Below are 26,523 nucleotides of genomic sequence, written 5' to 3'. Positions count from 1 at the left end.
AATGTTCTGATGTCTGCCATTAGTCATATGGCCTTTGGTTAGACCTGCTCTGATTTTACAAACCCTTGCGTTCAGATATCAAAACTGTAAGTTTGCTGAATAGGTCTGCTTATTTCCTTAATCTTTTCCATAGCTAGAATTTTACCAGGCAAGAGATAAATCCCCCCAAGTTTTCATACTTCTGATTTTTTTTTAACTCTTGTACAGTTTTTCCATGATGCAAAGGTGCAAAAGACCATTTATTTCAGCTGTGAACACAGGTATCAGGCTGCTTTTAGAAAAAAAAAGAAGAAGAAAAGAGAGAGAAGGGCTGTTGGAGTCCTTATTGCTTTACTGCCACGCTGTTGCATGAATGTGGATTGCGGTAGTGCCACTGCTGCCAAAATGCTGGAGAACTGAAGGGAAACCCCAGCAACCTCGTCTTCCCTGCCCTTTGGGTGGCTGTTGTGCACGAGTTCTCACCGCTGGTGCGCACTGGTGCAGGCTGCTGGGGGGCATGCAACCTGCAGCGTGCAGCATGAGGCATGCATCAGCATGCAGCACGAAGGGGGCAACCTGCAATGTGAGCATGAAGCATGCATGATGCAACTCGCACCCTGCAGCACGGAAGGTGCAGCCTGCAGCATGAAACATGCGACATGCAGCGTGCAACTGTGCGCCCCGCCCGGCGCACGCGCCCGCCGGTGCGACGCGGAGGAGGAAGAGGAGGAGGAAGAGGAGGAAGAAGGAGGCGGCGGCGGCGGCGGCGGCGGAGCGGGGCCTGGCCGTCCGCTCCGCCGCGATGGACAGCTCGGGCAAGGAGCGGGAGGCCGTGCAGCTCATGGCCGAGGCCGAGAAGCGGGTCAAGGGCTCGCACTCCTTCCTGCGGGGGCTCTTCGGGTGAGCGGCCGCGCAAAAAGGGGGGTGCGGGGGGGGGTGCAAAGGGGGGTGCGCACAGAGGGAGCTTGCAAAGGGGAGGGTGCAAAGAGGGGGTTGCAAAAGCGGCGTGGAGGGTGTGCAAAGGGGGGGGTGCGCAGGGCTGCAAAGTGGGGGGGCAGAGAGTGCGAAGGGGGGGCTTGCAAGGGGGGGATGCGCAGTGTGCAAAGGGAGGGTTGCAAAAGGGGGTGCGTGCAAGGGGGGATGCAACGGGGATTTGCAAAGGGGGATGACAGTGCATAAAGGGGGGGTTGCAAAGGGGGATGCGTGGTGTGCAAAGGGGGAGGGTTGCAAAAGGGGGATGGGCAAAGGGGATGCGCAGGGGTGCAGAGAGGGGTGCGCAGAGTGCAGAAGGGGTTTTGCAAGGGGGAGATGCACAGTGGGCAAAGGGGGATTTGCAAAAGGGCGTGCAAAGGGGGGATGCACAGGGGTGCAAGGGAGATTTGCGAAGGGGGATGCATGGTGTGCAAAGGGGGGCATTGCAGGGGTGCAGAGGGGGATGCATAGAATACAAAAGGGGGTGTGAGAAGGGGGGTGCACGGTGTGCCAAGGGGAGGGTTGCCGAAGTGGGGCACGGTGTGCACAGCGGGCATGGGGCAGATCAGAGCCAGGCCTGTGCATGGGGTGCCCTGGGCAGGTAAACCCCGAGTGGCCAGGGATTTATTTATTTATTTATTTATTTATTTTGATTTGGGGTGGGGACAAATCTAGAAAGCAAAAGCATTTCCTGGAAGATGCAGCAGGATTTTTGGGTGCGATTTTTGGGTGCGAACTGGCAAGCTTTGCCAGGAGGCATTGCCAATGGGGTTTCTGGTTTCTTCTTTCCAGTTTTTGGTCTGGGACTTTTTTCCCCTCTTCTTTGCTTTGCTGATTTATTCAAAGGCGTATATTAATTTAAACTCAGCATTTGGCCAGTGTGTGCGCTAAGTTTGTAGGGCTTATGGTTTGTGTTGATAAGGGTCTATTTTTATGCACAGTGGGATTTCCCTCCCCCCCCCCAACCATATCTGCTTTTGATTTTTTTAGTCAAGCTGAGCTTTGGGGATTTAATGCTGATGTTATAGGGGTGTAAACGTTTATTGCTCATGCATGTTTAAAGCAATTCCTGGATTGCACAAGTCAGGGGGGCCAGTTTAGCGAAGTGATGCCAAGGGTGATGTCGGAAGTCTCCTCTCCTGCAGGCTTTTTGCAGTTCAGGAGGTTTTTGGAACAGGCTTATAGTTTTAAAGATTATTTTCTGTCTAGCAGCACCGTTTTGCTTCTGTGTTTTTGGCAAGAGGCCCTGTTGCAGTTTCCTTGGTCCAAGGCTTCGTCCCTGCAGCTCCCAGTGCCAAACCATTGCTTTAAAGCATGATTTGGGGCCCAGAAACCTGAAAGTGCCATTTTTCAGAGAGAGGGAGTATTACTCATCCTGCAATTGTGTCAACCCTTTGGGTTTCACCCTCATTTCCATGAATCTTTCCTCCCTGTCCGTTTGTAGTGTTGGCCATGTTTTTTTGCTGAATAATTCCGGGTCCCCGCGGGATAGCAAGGAAGGGACCAAGGTCCTCGGCCTGTCGGGACTGGTGCCAGCCTCAAGCAATAGTGGGGGCACTGAGGGATCGGTGTGTTTTTAAGAACGGAGGCATTATTGCAATAAATGTTTTGTCGTGTTTTGCAGTCTGATGGACCAACAGGGGGCAAAGATGAAATTGCAGAATGTATCGGAGCAATGTTGAGCTTGTGAAATCTGCAAAAACCATGCAATGCGAGATAACTTGCTGTTTTTAAAGGAGTTATTGGCTTATGGGGCAGCTCTGGGAAGTAGCACCAAAAGAGCGGTTTCTTGCTCCACAGGTGCTTTTGCTTTCCTCTTTTAGAGTTTAGGGTTTCTGCTCTGGATCCGCTCCTGGAGCAACTAGTGCTGGAGGCAAAGGGGGAAACCAGCCTCAGTGACACAAATGCTCCCGACAGTGGCTCGGGCTTGAGCAATTTTGATTTGCAAAAATGCCTGGAGACTTGACTTTTCTGAAGAAACAAGCCCCTAGAATCATAATTTGGGGACTTGGTTTTAAAAGCAGGATTGGCTTTTTTTTTATTATTATTATTTTAAGAAAAGAGTGTGTTACGCGAAGGAGGGGGTGAACGTGGCTGGACTTGTGTTGTTGGGTTGTGCTTGTGCAGATTTTTTTCGATGCTTTTGATGCATCTCGGTAACAGCCTGGCAAAATCTGATGCCCACAACCTAGGAAGCAGAATTTTAAAGAACCAGATTTAAAAATAAATTCCTTCTGAGTCTCACCGAGATTAATCATGCAGGGCATGTGTGAGATCGTAATCCTCGTGGGCAGTTTTCCTAAAACCCTTGGAGTGAACCAGCAGATTTCCAGAGGCAAATTTCTCATTTTCTTTTGCTAAAAATAGATGCAAAAAAAACCCCAACACCCCTAAACAAGGTTTCTTATTTAGACAGCAGAAAAATGCCCAAATACTCTCCTCTCCTTGTTCCCTTTTGCACATCGCCTGCAAAAGCAATTGGATTCTGACAGAAAGTCAAGAAAGAAAATAAACCCCCAAAAGGTTGTTATCTTACCACTACCTAAATTAAATTGCTGCTCGCTACTCTTTTGCTTGCTTTATAATTTGTTTGGAAAACAAATCAGGCTTTTTGGCTGCTTGGTTTTTATTCTGCATAACTGGCACATCTAATAGGAATAAATTATTGCTGGAGAGCAGCTTGAAAAGACCTACCTGGACCTGGCTTAATGAAAGATAACTTAAATGCTGTTCTTATTTAATCGAAAGTAGTTGCAGAGTATAAAGCTCCCATCTCACGTGCAGAGAAAAGCAGATTTTGGCTTCTCCCCGAGACCATCTGGAAGTAGTGCGTTGTCCGGCGGGACTCCGAGGGTTGGGAGCAGATCAGCCTGGCTGCCAGGTGATCTTCCCATGTGGGTGTGCAAAAAACAATAGCTTTCACCTTTTAAGAAATAATGCTGCGCAAATAACATTTGCATCCATAGCGCAGTAATATTGATTAATTTTTCCTGAAGAGCTTCATTTGCTTGCATAAGTGCTTTTTTTTTTTTTGAGACTAAAAGGTTGGAGAACATCTCATTTTGCAGGGTTTAGTGTTACCTATTGTCTCTTTGTGGGGCTTTAGTTCATGCAAAAAGCAGTTTTTAAGGGTAAAAATAGTCAGTCTTGAGAAACTGTGTGTATTTTGAAAGAAAACGCAATCATCTATAAGAAGGGCCAAAAGAAGAAAAAAAAATACAGCAACAATTATTTTCATCTTCTGCTCATCGGCCAGCCAGTCTGGCTTTTTCATTAACTTTTTGTTAAAGAAGACAGAAACGAACTTTGAGGAGTAAGTGCCTGAGGAAATATGCATTTAATTAACAAAAAATATTCAAATTCTCTCTTAAGATAAATTATATTTTCATCAATAATCATGCAGTTCAGGAAGCCGAATTAGATTACTCTAATTCATCAATCAGAATATTTTGAGTTGTTCTTTCCTTTGTGTTCCTTACTGGAAAATATAGACAGAATTGAAAACCAAATGTCGTGTTGAACTTTGGTTTGATAACATAAATTTACTCGATGAGAGTGTGTGCGCATGTTCATTATGCAGGTAGTGAGATGTATAGCATCTTTTAATTTTTGTTTTATTTTACATTCTCTGAACAATGTTGTAGTTATTATCACATACTGGACTCTGTTTTTGCAGGTATTTTGCAAAGTGTCTCATATTGCTCTCAAACTTGGTTAAATTCCTTATCTTGACACCACTGGAGTAAAGAAGAATTTGAACCGCACTGGGTGAAACTCTTCTTGCATAAAGGTTTTGCATGAAATTGCAAGTCCCAAGGGAGTCTGTGGTGCAGCCTGTCGCTGGGACAGGCCGTTTCATGAAGGACCTGGTGGTGAACCTCCTATTTTAACTCTCTGGTGCCACAGAAAGGGGAAAAAGTACTTTTGTGTTGAGATCATCTGACTGTAACCATCTAGACAATTGTGGCAAATGATGCATCAGTTTTGGCCTGGGCTCAGATGAGAAGTAGATGCAGGGAAGGATGCCAAGGAGGTAGTATATCAGAGTTTGATGTTGCTCCCAACTTGGAGATACTTAAGAGTTTTGCGCATTGAAAATGTTTTTATTAGCACAACATAACACCCATCTCTGCTGCTCTGACATGAGTGTTCATGATGTGAGGGACAGCTCACAGGACTCAATAACCTTGAAGATTTTACTCATTCATTTTTGGAAATGCAGGCCTTGGGTCAACATGCATAATTCCCTCTTAAAACAGGTTAAATCTGGAAGCTCAGATGCTTGGCTTTCAAACCTCCAAACCAGTGGTTTCTTAAGCTTCACTCTGTCTCCGAGTTGAAAGGATCGGGTCTTGCTTGTAATGCTTCCTCAGATCCTCGCTGCATGGAGGACCCAGACACAGCACTTCTTTAACACACCGTTTTATTTAGGTGTAGGAGAGGTGCAATTCAGGAGCAAATCTGCATCCGGACCTGCAGCTTGTTGCAGAAAGAAAAAGGTAGAAAATTCCTCTGAACTAATCGATTTCTTCCTTTTAGGACATATTCTAGTGCTTCACCCACTGACTTTGCCTTTTGCCCTGGGGGGATCCTGTTCATCCTGGAGTTGAAACAGATGCTCTTTGGGTGGCTTAATTTAATCTTTCCTTGAGAATACAGTGCTTTCTCCTTTTTTATGTGAGCTTTTTTCTTTCTTCCCCCTTCCTCTATTCCTTCTCTTCATCACCCTGAGGTCAAGAAGAAAAGCCCTTCCAGGGTGCTGGAGAAAAACAGCAGTAGTCTCTATTTAGTAGACAAGTAAAATGCAGTGCATGGTGAGCAGTGAGATAGAGGACGTTTCCCATGGGAAAACTAGCAATAACCCCCTCTTCTAACTGATGTTAAGCAACTTCTGAATGTGGAAAGGAGCATCGATCATGTAGGTTGGACGGGACTGCCAGAGATCTAATCCAGCCTCCTGCTCAGAGCAGGTCCAATTTCAATCAGGTTGCTCAGGCCCATGGCCAGCCAAGGGCTGAATATCTCCAAGGCCAGAGAGTCTACAGGCTCTCTGGTCCCCTGCTCCCGTGTTTCACCACCCTTATGATTCTCTACCTACCCCGGTGCTCCAGCCCCTGACCATCCTGGTGGCCTCCACTGGAATTGCTCCAGTACATCAGTGTATTCTCTATGGGGAAGCACAACGCTGGGCACAGCATCCAGATGTGGTCTCCAGTGCCAAATGAGGGAACAACCATGTCCCCTACAGCTCCATATGTGCTTGGCCTTCATGGCTGCAAGAATGCACAGCTGACTTGTGCTCAACTTACCCACCAGGAGTCCTCTGTCTTTTTCTGCAAAGCTGCTTTCTAGCTTGTCACCCCCAAGCAGCAGGATAGGCTGGGATTATTAGATCCCAGATGCAGAAATTTGCATTTTCCTTTATCAAAATTCTTGAGGTTCCTGACGGCCCATTTTTGAAGCCTGTTGGGGTCCCTCTGAACAGCAGCTCTGCTCTCCAGTGGGTCTGTTGCTGCCCCCAGTTTGATACCGTTTGCTGGGAGTGCACTCCTTCCCATCACCCAGCTCATTAATAAAGATGTTAAACGATATTGGCCCTGAGGGTTGCCACTGGTTGGACTTTGTGCTGCTGATCACTATTTTAAGCCTGATGGTCTAGCTGATTTTCCACCCACATTATTATCCACTTTTCCAGTCCATATCTCTCCAGTTTGGCCATAAAGATACAAAGGGAGACCATGTCAAACACCTTGCTGAAATCAAGATATACAACATCCACTGCTCTCCCTATATCTGCGCAGCCTGTGGCCTCGTAGAAGGTAGGTGGGTTGGTCAGATGTGATTTGCTCCCAATCACTTTCTTGTTCAAGTGGCTGGAAAGGGCTTTCTGGATGATCTACTCCGTAATCTTCCCAGGGACTGAGGTTAGGCTGAGCGGCTTGTAGCTTTCCAAACCCTCCTTCTTGGCTTTCTTGCTTGAAGAGAGGTGTGATGACTGCCTTTTTCCAGTCCTGACAAACTTCCAGTGATTGCCATGACCTTTCAAAACTGATAGAGAGCAGCCTTGCCGTGACGCTGGCCACCAACTTCAGTGCCCTAGGATGCATCCCATGTGGGTCCGATGGACTTGTGTATGATCAAAGCATGTAGGTGCTCCCTACCTCTATTTTTCCCTAGCGTGGGTGATGTAAAGCTCCCACAAACATTGCTAGTAGAACTGGGGAACTGCAGCGCATGAGGACAGCCGTTACCAGTGGAAAGTGGGCAAAAATGCACCAAGTCCCTTGGTCTTTTCTGCATCCTTTGTCACCTGGTGCCTGGCCCCACTGAGCAGCTGCAGACATGGGTTCCTCTGCCCCCAGAGCAGTCTCCCTTGGGCTTCTGCCAAGCAGATCCCTGAATGAGCCTAGCTCTGCTCTCCTGTAGTGCAGGGTTGCTGTTCTGCTGTCTCCTCCTCCACCTTCATGTCTTCAACCAGATCTTGCGCAGAGGCGCAGCAGAGCATCTCCCCTGCTCAGCTAATTGGGGGGCTGCATTAGGTCCTCAGCACCCTCCAGGCATCTCCTTCATTGCTTGTGCCACCATGGCCTTTCCAGCATGAAGTCCATCTACCTCCTCACTTTGCGCAGGCGGTGTGCGTACAGCAGACACCCACCACGTCACCATCATCATGGTTGACTCTTCATAGTTCACTTAATGAGCAGACGCAGAAAAGGGCTCGGTGTGGTAGGTTTGTTGGAGAGCAGTCCCGACCTACAGTCAAAGCTCATTCCTCGTAAAACAAATTAAGGGGAACTGGCATTGGGATCGACAAGAAGGACATTCCTGATATGCTTAGTGCAAGCCTGGGTCTCCCACAGAGATGGCTGCAAACAAGAAACACTCAGGCGCGTTGTGAGGCACGTAAGAAATAACATTTGGGGTCCTGCAGGAAAGAGCTATGACAGGTCTTGAACATATCTGTGACCCCTGGGGCTTTCCACCTAGAAGAGGAATTGGACTAGTATGCAGATGAGTGAAGCAATGGTGGGGGGGGGGGTTAGGTAAAAACAAATTTTCTGATGTCTCAGACTCATTTGCAGTAATCGTTCGAAATTTTACTAGAGTGAAAATTGGGGCTTGTATGTCTTAGCTGTCAGCCGAGAAATGTTTGTGGTGTATTGAGTATGTGCACTCCTCCTTCCACAGCCCCAGCATTACTACTGTCGTATCGGAGCCTCTTGGCGTCGTTAATGGATTTATTCGTACAGTAATTTTGCGTGGGAGAGCAGCCTGCTCTGCTCACGCTTTGCAGATGAGGGACCTGAATCAAAGAGTAGATCATGATTTGCACAAAGCTCCAAACTCTTCAGGGATGGACAAAACTCATAGGCTGCCATTTCAGCACCGGGCGTCCATCTGCTTTTCTGCCCCTGCTTTATGGAATGATAAAAAAAAAGCTGCTTCTGTCTAGAAAAGACTTGATTATTAGTTTTTGTCAGCTTCCACCGGCTTGTTGTTTGTGCCATGACATGGGAGACCTAATCAAGTGTTAACTGAACTTCTCTCTGCTTCCCTGATTTTTCTGACTTTAAAAGCTGTCCATGCAGCATGCAAGGCAGTTAAGAAGTCCAGTTGTTTCCCACACTTCTGCTATACTGCTTTCTAGAGGACTGGAAATCCTTCCCCATTTTAGGATATGGGCCCTGCACTTTGCTTTCACAGATGGTTCAACCCAGAGCGTGTTGCTGGACAGATGCAGCCCTGCTCTCGCCACCCTTGGAGCACTTCTTTATGTAGATAGATAGATAGATAGATAGATAGATAGATATCTCCATTTAGGTAGCCCCATGGCAATCCAAACTGGCAGACTGGCATCTGGAGTATTTTAAAAATATTCAAAAATTCTATAATGTCTGATCTGAAGTGTCTCTTCCCCCTCTTCCTCTGTTCACTGCAGCAGTAGCAATGCTGGTGGCATGGAGGCAATTGTTGGAGAAGGCATGGGAGCTGCTGGCAGCCGGCCGGCTCTTGCCTCGGCTTCTCCTGTTCTTCTCAGCCAGCTCTCCAGCGCTGGCTTTGCAAACTGTGGACCTTGCGTGGTCTTCTTGGTTGGTTTTCCAGAATGTGATGGGAGGAAATTCAGTGTAAGCCCTGCATGAGCCAGTATATTTTATAAGAAGTTGATTTGCTTAGAAAGGATCTTGTAAAGATGAGGGTCTCCTGAGACACCAATGTGGTTGAGCTACCTAAAATCTGGTTTTCCTCTCTCTGAACAATATAATGCTTGCATTGTATCTTCTGGGCCTTACCCTGTGTATTGGGATTATACCTGTTTCAGGAGAAGAAAGTGATGGGAGCCCTGTGTGAGGCACAACTGGGACGATGGTGAATGTCTCTCTGTTTATGTAGTACAGAGGGGCAAGGTCACCAGAGCTATTAGGGTTGCAACTTCCCAAACTTTATTTTAGCTTCTGGCTCATGTTTTAATTACTGTATTTCATTGCAGCACAGTGTAATTGGCGCTCTCGCTCTCTTTCAGGGGAAATACCAGAGTAGAGGAAGCCTGTGAAATGTATACCAGGGCTGCAAACATGTTCAAGATAGCTAAAAACTGGAGTGGTAAGTACAGCCACAGCCTGTTTGTCAGGGAGAAGGGTTGGAGCATTTCTCATGCTGGGAGGACCTGTGAAGCCTGGAGCGGCGTGGTGCAAATGATCAAAGTGGGGTTTTAGTTCATAGGCTGTTTCCATGGGAGTGGTTCCTACGGCAATGCAGTTTCTATTTCTGGGAGTGGAGGCCTTAGCTGCACTTTTTGCAAGTCTTCCTCCAAACACGTGTGTTGGTTTCCAGATTTGTGTGTGGTTGAACACTGCAGTTCAACAGAACTGGTGCATGCATTGTTTACCTTCGAGTTCAGGAATTACAAATCGGGCAGGAGGAATTAGCATCCTGACCTTGATTTCTTTGTGCATAGGTTGCATCTGCTGCTACATGCTTTTCTAAGCTATGCTGCTGCTCATGCAGCTCCTTCTCCAAAATTACCTGTTACAAGGGGAGTGAAATCCAGTGCACTTCAAGATCCAAAGGATTCCCCTTTCCTGGTCCACTAGATGCAAGACTGCTGTGGTCTCCTATTGCTAGGTTCAGCCACTGGCGAGGGTGAATGCCTGTTTCCAAGGATGAGCATGTATTCCCATGTTCATGCCCTTGTGCTCTGTACAGATGGGGTTGACCTCCAGCGGACTGACATGCAGAGCAGTGACATGACCAGCACCCCTTGCACACAAGCAGCATTTGCAAAAACGGGATTGCAGATGGCCTGTTCCTCCTCTTACTGAATGATGCAGCTTCAAGCTTGCTGGCTCATGCATGCTCTTCTACAGGTCTCTGCAGGAGCTGGCCCCAACCCCTGGTCCCAGGGGACATGTGCACACACATATATATGCGCATATGCATGTTATATTACATATATATATGATGTTACTATGCCATGCACAGTGTTACTGAGGTGGTTGTATAGGTATCGCTTGCCTTGTAAGGTTCTGCTCCCAAAGAGGTCCGTGGTGCTGCCCCTCAGTGACGTTTCTCACCTAATTCCCCCTTAACCACCTGTGAAATTTGCCATTGCGCACGGTGCCATTGGTATTTCTGTTGGCTTCTCATGCTGATCTGTCATGTCCTGGTGTTTCTCATGTCGTGTCCAGTAGACGAATCTTGGGTTGGGGCCACTTAACTGCCTGGGTACCTTAATGGTGTGAAATTGGGGTAGCTGTGCTGAGAAGCAGGTTTTTGCACCAAGATACAGGGCAAGTGCAGGTACTTCTGCAAACAGACAGACTTGGATCTGTTTGGGGAGTTCATGGAAACGTCTTGCCATCGTACTGTAATTCTGCTTACTCGATGGGACTGGAGAGGTAAATCCTGTCTGTGTTTCTTTCCCAGCCGCAGGGAATGCGTTTTGCCAGGCAGCCAAACTTCACATGCAGCTGCAGAGCAAACACGATTCGGCCACCAGCTTTGTGGATGCTGGGAATGCTTACAAAAAAGCAGATCCACAAGGTAAGGCAAATGAAATCCTGGGTTATTTCATGCAAATCTTATTTGTGGAGTAGCTGGTACACTGAAGTTTTCCTTAGTCAACTGCTTTGTGTGCTTAAAGATCTTCAGTGTAGACTACCGCAAAGCCTTAAGCATAGCCTTGGCTTCTACTTTTCAGGCAAGATATTTGCTTAAAGGTAACGTTACTTGCAGAGTATGACTGGGCAGGGAACACCTTATCATGGTTGTATAGGTCTGATGGAAATTCTGTGAATTAATGACATTTTTTCTTGGGATGGAGCTGCAGGTCTGCTAGGTGAATCCTTGCATTTTATAGAGAGATTATCTGTAGTTGCCGCACACTGCATACTCCTTCCGCCACAAAATATAAGGGATCTATAGTTGTTAGTACTCTACTAGCAATAATATAAATCATGTTGCCAGTTGTATCTGGAAGGTGGTTTATAGTCCTGTCCCTGGGTAATGTCTCAGGAGCATTACAACTGCATTCGTTGCTTTGAAACAAGATGTGATTTTAAGTGGCCTTTGATTATGTATTTTTTTTAAATGAACCTACTTTATAGACAAGATTTTAGAAGGTTGGGGCGAGACCCTAAATGAAATTCCTGAAAAGAGCTCTGAAGACACTTGCTCAGGACTGATGCCACTGTTCTGTAACTCTAAAATACAAATTGCCTGGAAAACGGCAGCCCTGTGTATTTACTAGATTAGCATTTCAAAGTTTTTTCCATTTGAGCATGCAGCCTGATAGACTTGGAGTACCACTTGGCTGTATTCTGCCCATCCTAATTTTTGACAGTCATTTCGATGTCAGAATTGTTGCCTGCACTACAAGGCAGGCTGTCAGCGAGATGCGGATATCTAAATCTGGTCTGAGTGGGGGAATCATGATTAGGTTTGCAAATACAAAACCACTGGTGACATTGCGTGTCCCCATGCATGGGCGTGAAAATGTGTGCCTGTCGTCCCAGGCGTATGTCTGTACAGGAGTAGATATTTAAGGAGCTGGTTTGTACTCTGCCGAACAGAAGTATTACCACGACCTGATGAGCGATTTTGCGGGGGTTGTTCTGAAATTCAAGGTGTCTGATGTGCTGGCTGACCTTGTGTTGTTTTTCCCGACTGCTCACGCTGCAGAGGCCATCAACTGCTTAAATGCAGCTATTGATATCTACACTGACATGGTAAGAAGCCATGCTGGCTGGGTAGGTTGTGGACTGATACGTGGTTAATCGTGTGACTATAAGAGAGAGAGCTATCCCATTTACCCTGACGCTTTGTAGATGTTATATGTGCCAGACTGAGAGGGAAACCCCCGTCTCATTCATAATCTCTTATATTTTCTAGGGGAGATTCACTATTGCTGCCAAACATCACATCACCATTGCGGAGATTTATGAGGCCGAGCTGGTAGATATTGAGAAGGTAAAGACGATAATGACTGACTATGTTGTTACTGCTATGTTGTATTTCCTTCCCTAGCCAGAAGAACACCGAGATCAGCTTGGTTGACAAAATTTGTCTTTCATCCAACAGTAGGCTTACTTATGTGAGTACAAGTCACTGAAATTAGAGTTACTCTTACAGCAGTCTCAGTGAAGTGTTGATCATCAGCAGTCTTTCCAGTTGTCCATGTTTAATCTAATTACTTGACAAATAACTACAAAAGTCAGTGACAGCAGGTTTGGTGCTTGCATGATGGTTCAGAGTGATAGAGCTAATAGGTTGGGACAGAAGTGGAGGTTTTTCTCCCTCCCCACCGCAAGGATATCCTAATTATTTGCAAGTTAGTTATCTGCAAGAGAGTGGTGGTGAAGCTCCTGCATAACTTTCTTTCCTGTGACATAGCCCTGAAAACCTGCTCCAGAAGATACTACGTGGAGGAGGCTGCAGTGGTCTAGGGTTGACTTCTGCTGCCATTACACATCCCAACACGCTTTTTGCAAGGACTGAGCGGTTTAGACCTGTCAGTCTGGAAAGGTGCCTTTGGACATGGATTTCACCCTAAGGAAACCGCCAGGGCTGGGTTTGGAGACAGCTGCAAAGTGCTGCTGCCGACCAGAGCATGGTCCCCAGCAGATACCTGTCTGTGCACTGCCAGCAGAGGTTTTGAAAATACACTCACCAGAGCTGAAGTTATTAGGATTGGCTCTCAGGATGGGGAAACTGGAATTGGTGTTGGAAAGATGGAAGCATCTCTTGTCATCGTAACCAAGTACCTGTCACAGGGAACATGCAACTTGATTTCTAAACAGAATAGCATTAAATACATAGCAGGCCAACTAGTTACAAATCTTGTACTGGCGGTGGTTTGCTGAATGCAAATTTATCATTTCTAGATACTATTTTCTAGAGAATCGTTTGCCTCATCAGTTCCACTTCATCAGATCCTGTCTGTCTGTATTAACAATTTCACCATTAACTGTCCACATGCAGTCCTACTTAAATTGAGCATTATGTCAGGACAGGTCTTTTAATAAAAAGTTTATCATGTCGTGGCAAAATGGAGAGAAGATGTTGCATTGTGCTTATGAACATTTTTATCTCAATAGAACATTTTTATCTCAATAGTAATATCTCACCTTTATTAAACATGCATTGGCATTTAGGGTTTTTACCAAGTTCACAGTAAAAGCTTGAAGGATGGCATAGCGTTTTGAGTTCGCTGGAGGCCAGTGATGTTGCCTCACTTCCCAAGAAATGCCGCAGGGTGCTACAGTGTTGCTCCTTCCACCTGCAGAGCAAAAGAACTTTTGTAAATGTGGTCACTGTGCGCTCATCTAACCAAAAATGTTACTTCAGAAGCGATATTAATGTTTTTTTGTCTCCCAGGCAATTGCACACTATGAGCAGGCTGCAGACTATTACAAGGGAGAAGAATCCAACAGGCAAGTTGTCTTTGCAAAATAATTACTTTCAACAAGGAAGGGTTAGAAATGTGGATTTCTCCTAAATTGCACCCTGCCCCTCCCTAAACTCCCAGGCTCTTCCGAAATGTCCTTTGATTGGATGCCCAAAGCCTCCATAAATATTTATAGCTTTAGCAGGTTTGGTACCTTAGGGTCCAAATGTCTTCATGCAAATTGAGTTTCTAAAGAAAGCCTTTTAGATTCACATCTAAGGCTCTTATCCCTGCAAACAGGCTTGGCTTGTTTTGGATGTCCATTCTGGATGCGCAGAAAATGCAGGATTGAAAGGTCCGTGCTCAGCTGAAAGTCTTCCTGCAATTCTGTGTGGTTTTAATTTTGACCATTTAAAAAAAAGTTGCTCTGCCATGCAGCTTTTATATACACTAAGTAGGGGAGGTAGTGCTTGGAGATACCGGGGCGCAGACTTTTTTTTTTCTCCCCACCGGTGGCTAAGACACTACTACTTACTTTAATTGTATTGGTTGCAGTTCAGCCAACAAGTGTCTGCTGAAGGTTGCTGCTTACGCCGCTCAGCTGGAGCAGTACCAGAAGGCCATCGAGATTTATGAGCAGGTTAGTGTGAGCTCATCTCTTGCACTGGCACCAGCAATGGGGGTTACAATATTAGGGCAATCTCAGCTGTGGAGGATGGAATGAGCTTTCCGCTATAAGACTGAGTTTTGTCCATTCCCTGTAGCCGAGCCTTTAAGGACTCGCCTACATGTTAAATTTCGGGTCTCATCCAGGGTGGAAGGTTTTTTTGTTTAAATGATGCTGCAAACCAGTTGAGAAATGCAAAATAGGAAAAAGTCTGATCCAAAGCCAAAAATTCATTGAAATGAAAAGCAGGTCAGTGCGGTAGTCTCTCAAAATTGTCAGGGCCTGGAAGCTTCAAATCTTGCATATTTTGGAGTTGATTATGCCTTTAAAAGTAGCAGCTTGTTTCTCTGTTTTTAAGAATTGCTTTAACTTAAGCTTTTTTTTTTTTCCTGAATCCCTATTATTATACTTTTGCACTCTTCCTGCATCCCTGCAGAGATGCTGAACTCCTGTTTATCAGCACAGTACTCCTGAACTGATGGCAGTGCTTGACACCAGGTCCTTGGGCAGACGGGCTATGTGGGGATTTTTTCCTTCACTTTGGATTAGTCAAAAATCCATCTAGCTTCCCAATAGCTTTTTGTAAAGACACTGGCAATCTTTTCACGGTCTTTCTTCGCAGACAGTTGTGTGGTGCCACATGTAATTTGAATCTGCTGTTGTGTTTTTAATTCAGTTCCTAACAATGTAATTTTCTTTGGTAATGATATGTCTAGGTTGGAACAAATACTATGGATAACCCTTTGCTCAAGTATAGCGCGAAAGAGTATTTCTTCAAAGCTGCCCTGTGCCACTTCATTGTGGATGAACTGAACGCTAAGGTTAGTGGTTATCCTGAACTTCCTGCGTCCACGTTGCCTTCGCAAGAGCGATGTTCCTGCAGGCACAGGAACTTGCATATCTGTTGCATGGGTTGAAACTTTTATTTCCGCATATATGTTATTTTCCCCCAAAAGCGTGGGGAGGGAAGGGGCTCTGCCCACATGTGGCTGGGAAAGTGCCGTGCTGCTTTCCCGGGAGAGCAGTGGGGGCGCTGCCATCGACGGGTGCCTGGCAGAGCCCGGAGCCGTTATGGCTGTGAGTGCCTGGGTGCAGATCTAAGGGCTATAATGGCTAAAATAGCATTAAGCTCTGCAAAGCAAGCATAATTAAGAGCGAGCTGCAGTGATTCCAAGGCAGGAGGTTCAGGACGCTTGTTAAGGACGCTCCTTTGGAGCACCCAGCTTTGAAGACTGGTGTCAGAAGCCAGGAGTTTTCCTTCTTTCTGCTCTGTACTCAGTCCCTACCTGCTTCTGCTGCTTTGCTCTTGTCCACTTGAGGCTTCAACTCGGAGTCGACTCCGATCGGCCAAGCTCTGAGCTTGCGTCTGTGTGTCCTTGTGCTCTTGGGTTTACTGGGAATATTTTCTCAAGCTCTCTATGCTGTTTTAGGACTAGGTGACTGGAAGACAAGAACTGAAATAAAAAGCAGGTATTTGTATGCGAAATGAACTCAAGGGTTAGCTTCTCTCTTCCAGCTGGCGCTCGAGAAATACGAAGAAATGTTCCCAGCGTTCACAGATTCAAGGGAGTGCAAGCTATTAAAAGTAAGTAAAACCACTATTAAAATAACGCTGTCATGTTTGAAAATGAATACTGCCCTTTTCCGTGGCATCTTTTCACCTTGCCGGGGTTTGGTCTCATGGTCAAACCTTGTAGAAGACATCAAGCTCAGTTTGCATGGGATTTATAGCACGCTTGTGGAAGCAGCTGCTGGAGAAAGGTTTTTCTAGCTAACTTTTAAAATCTTTTCTTGTGTTCACGGGGAGGTGGGTTGCAGAGGGACCCAGGCGGTGGCTGCCGAGCACCGCGGCGCCCCCGGGGAGGGGGGACCCGAGGGAGGTGCCTATGGACTGGCCAGGCGGGAGCATCCAGCAACGCAATATTTAACTGAAGCAAAACCGCATGCCGACTTCTAACTTTGCATGGTGTTGTGCTAGAAACTGCTGGAAGCCCACGAGGAGCAAAACTGCGAGGCCTACACCGAGGCGGTAAGTAGTCTGATGCTTGCTAAAGGTGCATTTGTGGCTGCCTGCTCCTGGGGCAGTCTGAAGTAGCTTCATTCTTTTTATCTGTTTTTTCTACATGTGGGTAACCTGTTGCATGAGCTGTACTGGAGCCCTGCTCCATTGCTCAGTGCTCCGGTGGGGTCCAGTTCTTGCAGCGACACCGTTTGACACTAATTCACAGAAAAACGTGGATGGGCAGGGACCTCTGGAGGTTCAACCCCCCCCAAAAGCAGGGCCAGCTCCATCAGGTCGCTCAGTAAATTTACCTCCTGCCATTCACAGGGTTTGCACCAGCCCCTAGCGGTGTATTTAAAGCTCTGGCTTAAAGCTGTGGGTATACACACACGCACACGCACATGCACACGCACACGCACACACACATAGGTATGTAGATACCTAGCTTTAAAAGACAAAACGTAACGAAATGCAGCATACATCTTTTGCAGTGTTCTCATTTGCTTTCCAATAGATTACTTTTACCTTTTTTTTTTCCCCTAACAGGTTAAAGAGTTTGATTCGATATCACGCTTGGATCAGTGGCTTACAACCATGCTGCTTCGCATCAAAAAGTCCATTCAAGGCGAAGGGGATGGGGACCTGAAGTGAATCGTTTGTGATATTTGTGGCATGCGGCCTAAATAACCCGTTCTTGTGTTACAGCCAGGGACCGTTATGGAATAGGTGATAAAATATCTCGCTTAATTTTATTGCTTATGAATCAAATGCCTCGTGTGTTTCTTTAGTGTCCTGCTCTTTGTCGTGACAACGTGGGTAGGTGAGAAACGATGCTCTGGGTATCACTGGCAGATCTTTCTAAGGTTAAAGAAACACTTCTGGCAGATGGTTTTTTTGTTTGTTTTTTTTTGGTGAGCCCAGTTGTGCACTTCTAACTGCTTTTCTTCTGCTGTTTTGTCTTCTAAGGTTATGTAAATATTTTTGTCCCTGCCCGTACAGTACAGAAAATCGCTTCTGATCTATTGCTGCATGGTGACTGTTTTATGTTTTTAAATGGACCTCTGTCAGATGAGCTTGGATCTTGTTTTTTTTAATGATAGAGCTTTTTTAACAGTGCTAGTGAAAGGCTTTGTGACTCTGGCATACAGTATGCATGTGTGTGTATACATACTATACAGATACATGTGTGCACATATAAATACAGACTACAGAATGACCTAGGTTGGGAAACATTTATAATTCAGAGAGGAAAGGACTACTTAGATTGGTGTCAGCCCTCTGGATAGTCATGAATAGGCCTAGTTAATCCTGTATTTTGTATTTAAGATCTAAATATAAAATGTAAGGTTCTTCTATATTTTCTTGGATCTATTTTTCCACTTATTTTATTTTGTGGTGCACCCCATCCCTCCTATCCCGAGATAACTTGACCCGTGTAATAATATATTTTTCTAACTTTTCATTTACCTAAAGTCCTGCTGCTGTCTCAAATACAGCTCTGTTGTGTGTGCTGGGCAAGATTGGTTAGTTTATGATCTTTCTGCTCACTGTTGTGCTGTGCAGAATTGTCAGCTGAGACTTGATATGATCCAGGGACCTTCCCTTAGCTCTCTGAGTGACGGATTACTCAAAGCTTACTTTGAAGAGGTGTAGACGCTTTAAAAATTCCTGTGGTCATTACAAAAATGTGTTTCAAAACGTCTGCAACCCAGGCGCTTTTGTGCAATGCTTAGTTTAAGTGGAGACGATGAAGCTACCTATTTCACGTGTATATATTAAGAGGGACTTAGGAGCCTGTGCAATTTGTCGGCGGGAGCCAGCGCTTAGTATTGCTCTAAGATGAAGTAATTTTCAGACACCCTGGGTACGTGCAGAGAATGAAGGACTTGCTTTATGTGACATAAACGCTGCCCTTTTCCATTGTCAAAGCAGGAGTATCATAGTAGCCCCCAGGCAGTAACTGCCACAGGTATATAGGGATTGCCGCAGGTACCACGTGGGAATCAGCTGGCATGCTCGTCTTCGGTTTGTTTTTAATCTAAACACTTACCTGAAGTACAGCTCGGCACTAACTTGTCAACTCATTGTCCTAAGTGTTTTAGTACTATTAAAGTAGTGCTATATCTACCACTTGCTTGCCAAAAAAAAAATCCTTCTGGTATACTCCCCCCCCAATTTTTTTTTTTCCGGACTGATCTCACTTATTTTCCACAGACTCTATTCTGGGTATCCCACCTTGCAAGAAGGGACCCACGAGCTTTGCAGCACTTGCAAGGCAAGTGGAGCAAAGCCTTGGAAGATGCTGTCTCTTGCCAGCATCTTCACTTCTCAGATGGGTTTTAAGGCTCCTGTTTGTGACCAACCTCCGACTGCAGCAAAATTGTCACTTAGGCCACTGCGTTTCGTGTGCATCTTCCTCACCAGCTTGGCAAAGAAATATTTTAAGTTATATTTGGCTTGTGGTCCCCATCTGCCTCCTTCACTAGCTCCGTACATGGCTGACGCAAGTATTTTATGCCATTTGTTCACTTTTCTGGTTGTCAGTGTTGTGCGCAGTGGTGGCGAGGTGCGTACGTGGCTGCTGGACCAGGCGACCGAACCCACCGGGGCGTGCGCCCTGTGAGCGTGCTCTGGAGCAATAGCGTTAAAACACAAATGTTCATTCTGTAGTGGTAGGCTACAGCATGTCACCCCGTGTCATCTGTGGTCAATCGTGACGGTTTTAAAATGATGATCTGCCACTCCGCTGTATTTCCCCCCCACCCCAGTATGAAACTCTGTACTATGACGACTTAACGAAATGGCCTTAGCAAGAACATAGTCTGTTTTGTGTGAATCTGTACAGTAATAAAATGGAAAACGTGAACATTAGTAGTCATAAACGTTCTTTCGTGGAAAATGCAAACAGCGAGCTAAAGCTAGAGTCGAACAAAAAGCAGCAGGGTTTGATCAGAAAAGCCGGGATGTGCAGCGCTTTGTGCTGGACGTTTTGGCTACCTTTTAAGGTAGGAGAAGATTTCCATGCTAAGGATGCAAGCCCACGTGGGAAAGCACTGGACGGTCATTTTACAGTGACTGTCGTACAAGTAACTCACTTCCATACGTTCGTGGCGTGCAAAAGCTTCCCTGTCTACAGGTACTCATGCTCAGAGTTTAAATATATCTACAAACTCTTTACATTGGTCATTGGGAATTACTGAGCTTCAAAAGTAACATCAGGCTTGAGTAAATATTTTAAATATAACCTCCGTGATTTTTTTTTTTTTAATAAAGGAATAATTCTTCCTGTAGCTGAAGTAACTCCAGGGTGACATCAGAAATCCCTTTGAGGTTCAAAAACATAGCTCCGTACCAAAGTTCGGGTATTTTTATTGCTTTGCCAACCCCCAAGCTTAGCGCCATGGGTACCCCAGGGCCAGCAGCCCCCCGGGAGCTGGTGGGGGTGTGGGGCAGCCCCACGGCAGGGGCGCAGTGGGGAAAGGGGCCGGGGTGCAGGGGGCCATTCCAGGTGCCCTGCCCTGAGCCCTGGCCCCGGGGACCCGGCCGGGCCGGGGGATGCAGCCCCGTCACCAGGGGGGCTCCCGGCTCCGGCCCTTAGAGAGCAGCAGAAAGTGGTAACGAGAGTCACCTGGTGCGGACCCTGCGCACCTGGGCCCTTGTCTGGTTTGTAGAAGCAGCATCCTGTAGGATTTTTTGACACTTTTCCCCCTTTGCATGGCAGCTGTGGTGTCTGGGGTGTCAGAAGAGATTGTCCATCGAGTAGCAGGTGGTTGACACTCAAAATACACCTGAGGCTCCCAGCAGTCCTGGAAGCTGGAGCTGCAGTGGTCATCTTCTGCCCGTGGTCCCTTTCTCAGAGTCTCTCCTGGAGGGGCTGAATGAGGAGAAGCGGCAATACTCAGCAGCAGGGAACCGTGGCTTTTCTAGAAGCTGTGCGGTAGCTCGTGGAAGCGCCGGCTAAGCGAAGACCTAGCGCTTTCTGCCGCCCTGCCGACTGCTGATTGAGGATGTGCTGCGAAACTCCTAAGTGCTGCGAATGGGGGAGAGCAAAGAGCCGCAGCCCGGAGGACACTGGTGCAGCCGGGCAGCCGAGCGCTGGCGCGTGGGAGGCTTGCGCTGCCGCAGCAGCTCCGACATGGCCACAGCTCGTCGCTGTAAGCCCCGTGCCGGCGCCTCGGTCTCTGCGACGGGCAAAACGGTGTCTGTGTTCGGGCACCTGCATTGCTGGCGGGTGTCCGTCGGCTGCCGTAAGCTTTGCGCCACGGTTCCTCCTTGTGCAGGGACTGCCCAGCTCTCAAGAGGAAACGCTGCGGAGCCGTCGAGGGGGTTTTGGTGCCCCTGTGAAGCTGGTCGCAGGCCTGTGCTCTCCTCCCAGGAGCACCAGCTGCTCTGCGTTGGTCTCCGATTTGGGTGAAGGCTCCTGGGCACAGCAGGTTTTCTGCTGTGGTCTCTGCAGGCTGACGGCCCCGGCAGCAAGTCACCAAGGTAAGAGCGCGGTGCCCGGCGCGAGGCGGCCGGCAGCTTCCTGCGTGGGAAGGGAAGGAAGGGAAGGAAGGGAGGGCGGGCTCGGGGCCACCGGAGGTGTAGGTGGCCTGCGAGCGTGTGACGGGCCCCAGCTGAAACCTCAGCGCTGAGCTTAGTGCTCTGGCTCTGTCGCCCCTTGAATGGGTGGAGGGGGGATAAACTGCCCGGTGTGACAGAGTAGTTGGGGGAATGCGAGTTCCTGCGTGCGAGCGCTTGGGTAACGGGGCGTTGAACCGCTGCGATAAACCTCAGGTAGAGTTCGGCCAGAGACGGGCGCGGGGGGGCAGCGGTGCTCGCGTGTTAAACGCATCGCGTGAGCGCAGCGGCACGTGCCCGCAGCCCAGCTGCCCCTTGGCCAAGGGACCGGACCGGTGCCCTTGCAAAGCCCTGCCGCAGCAGCGGGGCGGGTTTAGCCCCACGGCCGCTGCTTGTACCTCGGCCACCGCGCGGGCAGCTCGTACTGGGGCGCTGCTGGCGCCTTGGCTGGCGCTGGCGCGTGCTGGTGCTCGCCAGCGTGCGCGTCTCCTGCCCTGGCACTGCCCTGGCTGCTTCTGGTATTTCAGATCGCTGATTACCCCCAGCCAGCGAGTCTGGGGCTTCGTTGGCGGTAGGTGACTTAGCAAGGGGATAAAAATGTTCTCTGATGAAATAAGGATAAAGTAGCCAAAGACCCACAGAAAACAGGGAGAAAAGGTCATCCAGTCCATCCCCCTGTTATCAATACGAGCAGCTTTGTCTAGGCTGCTGTAAAACTCCGGTGCGGGAGCCCGTGAGCCTCCTCAGCAGGAGCCGCACTTGGAGCCCTGGTTCCTGCCTCCCGCCGGCCGCGGAGAACGTGCTGCTGCCGCCTGGGCTCCGCTTCCCCTTCGGTTTGTCTTCCTTAGCCTAAATGCCCGAGGGAAGGGGAGGGAAGGGCAGGGCGAGCTCGGGCAGGGTCCAGCGCGCTCGCACGGCCCTGCCGCCTCGGGCAGCTTTAGGCTGAGGTCTCTGAACAGCCTGGCGACGGTGGGGTTGAAAGGCTCTTCTGGCCGGGAGAGGCTGAAGGACCCTGTGGAGCTGCTGGGCCCAAGCTGCTGGCCAGGCTGGCGCTGCCCTGGGCCAGGGCGGACTTGCTGGTGGTGAAGGACCTGGTGCTAAATCACTCCGGGGAACTGGGGCGTTTTCCCCCTAAATAATGCGGAGCTGGACCCCGCAAAAGGGAGAGCGCGGCAGCGGTTCTCCCGCTCGTCGTCAGCCTCGTCCGGTTAAGTTGTGTGACACCTTCTGTGAAGTTGCTTCGTGACTGTGACCGCGGCCTCGTCTTATCTGAGGGCTTGAAGGGCTGCTGAAACGCACAGAGCAATAATGTAATAACTCATTCGATGGTTTAACGGAGGCGACGGCTCGGGGCAGGTAGTGCCCATCCGAGTGCTGTGCCGTGCCGTGCCGTGCCCTGCCTGGGGGAGGGACGCGCTCCCTTGCGAGCCCCGAGGCCTTGAGGAAGGCGTCTGCAGTTGTGCTTACGTGAAAAACGGCTCTGCCGGCTGTGATGATAAATTAGACTCTGTGCGTGTAAACGGAGCCAGGATAAAGGTCTGTGACAGATAAATCCGTTCTAATTTTCTTTTTCCCTGAGATTATGCTGATGGTCCCTCGGTGCGGCAGCTCGAAGTGCGGCGATAAAGCGTTTGAGGGGGAAGGAAAAGCGAAGTGGCTCCATTGCAGGAGGTGAGATTTGCCCTTTGAGTCTGCAAATACATTTCCGACCAGGTGCTTATGAATCATTTTCTTCGGTACGCGAGGAGGCAGCCAGCTCATGCCGCTAATCCTGCCCTAGCGGACGGGGCAGCACGTTGACGCTGCCTCCAGGCAGGACCGCGAGCTGCCTGCTAACGGGGCCTCGAAGTTTCTCGGGGCCGGGATAACGGTGCGGATGAAACGCCGGCAACTGCGTGCCAGAGCCGGTGCTTTTACAGCAGGTCCTGGCTTTATGGCTGGGCTAATGTGTTTTTCTGCACGTTTTATTTTCCTTGCAGCACGCGCCGCGCCGGGGGAGCTGTAGCAGAAAGCCGGCGAGACGGCCCGGACGGGCCCCGGCACCAAACCCGCACCCCGGGGCCCGAGCGGCCTCTGCTCCCAGGCCACGCTCCCGGCGAGGAGCTCCTCCGGCCCGCGTCCCCCGAGCCCGGCCCCGAGCGGGGGGGAAAGCGCCCGCTGCCCCGGGCCCCGCGGGGCTTTAGGCGCTGAAGGGAGCACAGTGCCCGCGGTCGATGTCCGGGCTCATCCCACCGGAATGGGCTGCTCCAGCCGGCCAGGGAGGAGGCAGCGCCCTGCTCGGACCCTGCTGCGTGAGCAGGAGCGGCAGCGCAGGAAGGATGCGGCCTGCCCGGCTTGGCACCAGCACGGAGCAGCGCTCCCGGCCCTCGGACCCGCGCAGCTGCGTCCAGCTGGAAACACCCCAAAGGGGGCATCTGGGGCGGGGGGGGGGGGTTCACTGGGAGAACAGGGTCTCCCTGCCGCAAGACGAAGCTCCATCCACCCCCCTGCAGGGCTGAGGTGGGGGGGGGTTGGGGAGAAGGAGAAATCCCCATGGGAGCACTGGGGCCGGGAGAGGCTAAAAGTGAGTTGTGTGGGGACAAAAAAATCGGCAAGGCTTTTCTGCCCCCACACACCTCACTTAGCCTTTTTCCTCAACGAAGGGGGCGTTGGCTCAATCCAGCCCCGGAGAGGCCGGGGGGGGGGCAGCACCCTTCCCTGAGCCTATCCCAGCCTCAGCCCTGGCCCTGGCCCCCCTCCCTGACAGGGGCTAAGGGAGGTGTGTGGGGGGGCAGAAAAGCCTCGCTGATTTTTTGTCCCCACACAACTCACTCAGCCTCTCCCAGCCCCAGTGCTCCCATGGGATTCCCCAATGCCCTTAAGAAAGAGGCCAAGCTGGAGGGGGGGCACATTTCTATCCTGGGGCCTCCAAGTCCCAGATCCCAGGATCGGGAGGTGCTGGTGCAGGATTCGCCCCTGGAGAGGGTGGTCTCTGCGCAGACGATCTTGGGCTTCAGTCGCACGGGATGAGCCAGGGCCGCGGAGGGAGGGCGAGGGGCCCTGCCGAGAGCGGCGCTGGGGTTAAATAAACAAACCCCGGATTGAACGCACCGGTGTCGCTTTGCTTTGGGCTGGATCGCCCCAGTGTGCGTTTCCCTGAGCCAAAACCCCGCAGCGGGCTGTGACCGTGCACGGTCCCACTTGGCTCGGCCCGTCCCTGGTGCAGCTCCGCGGCGAGGTGGGACACAGCTCCCGGGAGCGGAGCTGGCAGTGAGCGCAGGCCACGTCCTGCTGCGGCCCCTCCGCGAGAGGTGCGAGGCTGCGACTGCGGCTCTGCTCCTGCCGGAGCGGGGCTGGAAAACACCCTCACCGGCTCATGGCCGCGGCAGCTGGGGTCGGACAAGGCGGCTCCCGCCAGCGGGCAGAGGGGGTGCGGGAGGCGAGAGAGCGGCTGCTGCGCAGCACCAGGACCTGGGAAACAGAGCGTGGAGCTGGGTCTCTGCGCGGCAGGGCCACAAAGTCCAGGCGCGTTCCCGTTTCTCACCACGGGGATGGATAAAGCCCTGCTTCCCCGAGCGGGGCAGGTGGGTCGCAGCCCCCAGCTGTGAGCACCAGCTCCAGCCCCCGGACCCTCCTGCCCACCCCGACAGCGCGGCTCTGGCTGGACCGCGACAGCCCGGGCGCCGCAGCGCTGCCCCTGCACAGCCCGGCCGGGCAGAAGCCCCCCGGCCCCCGGCGCTGCCCGTTACGCTGCCCGTTACACCGCCCGGCCGGCCGGGGCGAGCGGCTGGGAAAGCCGCTCTCAGCCGTGCAGAGCCCCCGGGCAGGGGCGTCCAGCGCCGCGCACACGCAGGGGCCGCAGCATCGGGCCGTCCTGCTCCCACGGACCCACCAGTTCCTGCGGCTCCGGGTCCACCCCAGCTCCCCGTCGGGCCAGGCTCTGCCCCTCACCGTGAGGCGATGGTGCCGTCTCCATCCTGCTCCCCAGGCTGGTCCCGAGGGCGTCGCGGGGACGATCCCGCCGTCGCGGAGCATCCTCTGCGCGGGCTGGAGCTGGGGGAGATCCCGGAGGCCACCGCAGCGCTGACACCTGGTCACCCAGCTCCGACCCCTGGAGAGCAGCAGAAAGGGTCAGTTGCGGGGAGAGTTTTGGCTCTTTCCTCACCCCTTTCCCGGCCTCCAGCGCTGGGTCTGCAGCGCAGCAGGATCCGGCCGGTTGCTCCCGCCGCCGCGGAGCGTCCTCGGGGCGGGCAGGAGCCGCGCAGATGCCGCAGGCGACCGCAGCGCGGACACCTGGGTCGCCGCCGCTGCCGGCCTCGGGGGGGGGGCGGGGGGGTCGGAGGGCGCGGCGGGGACCGGCCCGGCTGCAAGGGACGAACGAGGCTGGGGGCAGCCGGGGCTGCAGCGCTGCGGGTCCCGGCCCGGGAGCCCGCTCCGAGCCGGGCGCTTCCCGCCTCCCCGCAGCGAGAACGAGCGTCTCTTGGGGCGCGGACCCCGTGCCCGGTGCCGCCGTGCGGGGCTCGCGGCGGCCGCGGCCCAGCAGCGGGCGCAGCGCGGCTCTGCGGGGCGGCGCTCGCAGCCCCCGCCCCGGCCCGTTCACCCGCCTCCGGCCCCGGCCCCGCTCACCCGGCAGGGCAGCAGGTGCCCCCGGCCCCGCAGCGCGGCTCCCGCGTCGCCCCCGGCCCCGTTCACCCGTGGGGCGGCAGGTGCCCCCGGTCCCGCAGTGCGGGTCGCTCCCCGGCCCCGGCCCCGCTCCCCCGCCTCCGGCCCCGGCCCCACTGCTCCCGGCCCCGCTCACCCGGCAGGGAGGCAGGTGCCCCCAGCCCCGCAGCGCAGCTCCCTCCCCGGTCCCGGCCCCGGCCCCGCTCACCCGCAGGGCGGCAGGTGCCCCCAGCCCCGCAGCGCAGCTCCCTCCCCGGTCCCGGCCCCGGCCCCGCTCACCCGCAGGGCGGCAGGTGCCCCCGGCCCCGCAGCGCAGCTCCCTCCCCGGTCCCGGCCCCGACCCCGGCCCCGCTCACCCGCAGGGCGGCAGGTGCCCCCAGCCCCGCAGCGCAGCTCCCTCCCCGGCCCCGCTCACCCGCAGGGCAGCAGGTGCCCCCGGCCCCGCAGCGCAGCTCCCGCGCCGGCCCCGCCGTTCGCTCCCGGCCACTCTGCCACGGCGCGCGCGCGGGAAACTGGCCCCGCGCCGCAGCCAATGGGGGCCGCAGGGCGGGGCTCGCGGTGCCGACCGCGGGGGCGGAACCCCGTGACGCGACCCGGGGGCGGGGCCTTCCCCGCTCCCTTCGCCCCGCCCCCAGTGCGTGCGCCGAGCTGCGCCCGGTCTCAGCGCCGTGGCCCCGCCCTGTTGCGCGGCGCCGCTGCCTTGCCCGGGCCCGGGGCCCGTCCGGGAGCCTGGTTCGGCTCCGGGGAGCCCCGGCCACCTTCCCGCGGCCGCAGCTCCGTCCCCGTTAACCCCCCACACACACTGCAGCAATGAGTTTG

At 51.6% G+C, this 26,523-nt stretch overlaps 1 protein-coding gene and 1 long non-coding RNA gene across 3 annotated transcripts; one reads left to right on the top strand and one right to left on the bottom strand.

Annotated features, from left to right (window-relative positions):
• The first annotated feature begins 707 nt into the window (after positions 1-707).
• Positions 708-19,763, top strand: LOC106499528 (beta-soluble NSF attachment protein). The gene is made up of 11 exons (XM_067292872.1): positions 708-879; positions 9,473-9,552; positions 10,876-10,992; positions 12,130-12,176; positions 12,340-12,417; positions 13,825-13,880; positions 14,390-14,474; positions 15,218-15,322; positions 16,018-16,086; positions 16,480-16,530; positions 17,050-19,763. Exons 1-11 carry the CDS (start codon positions 782-784, stop codon positions 17,152-17,154), a joined length of 891 nt encoding a protein of 296 aa, XP_067148973.1. The 5' UTR covers positions 708-781; the 3' UTR covers positions 17,155-19,763.
• A 93-nt stretch (positions 19,764-19,856) lies between these two features.
• On the bottom strand, positions 19,857-26,199 carry LOC136991550 (uncharacterized). 2 transcript variants are annotated; one of them, XR_010883660.1, is made up of 3 exons: positions 26,120-26,199; positions 24,935-25,153; positions 19,857-22,754 (listed from the first exon to the last, which is right to left on the bottom strand). It is a non-coding gene; the product is annotated as an uncharacterized lncRNA (long non-coding RNA). The 2 variants fall into 2 exon arrangements; XR_010883661.1 differs by having other exon boundaries at positions 24,994-25,153.
• Between the last annotated feature and the right edge of the window lie 324 nt (positions 26,200-26,523).

Source organism: Apteryx mantelli, chromosome 3 (assembly GCF_036417845.1).
Source record: "Apteryx mantelli isolate bAptMan1 chromosome 3, bAptMan1.hap1, whole genome shotgun sequence".
NCBI classification, from domain to species: domain Eukaryota; kingdom Metazoa; phylum Chordata; class Aves; order Apterygiformes; family Apterygidae; genus Apteryx; species Apteryx mantelli.
The sequence above is the reverse complement of the archived record's forward strand: the minus strand, read 5'-3'. Positions and strand labels throughout refer to the sequence as shown.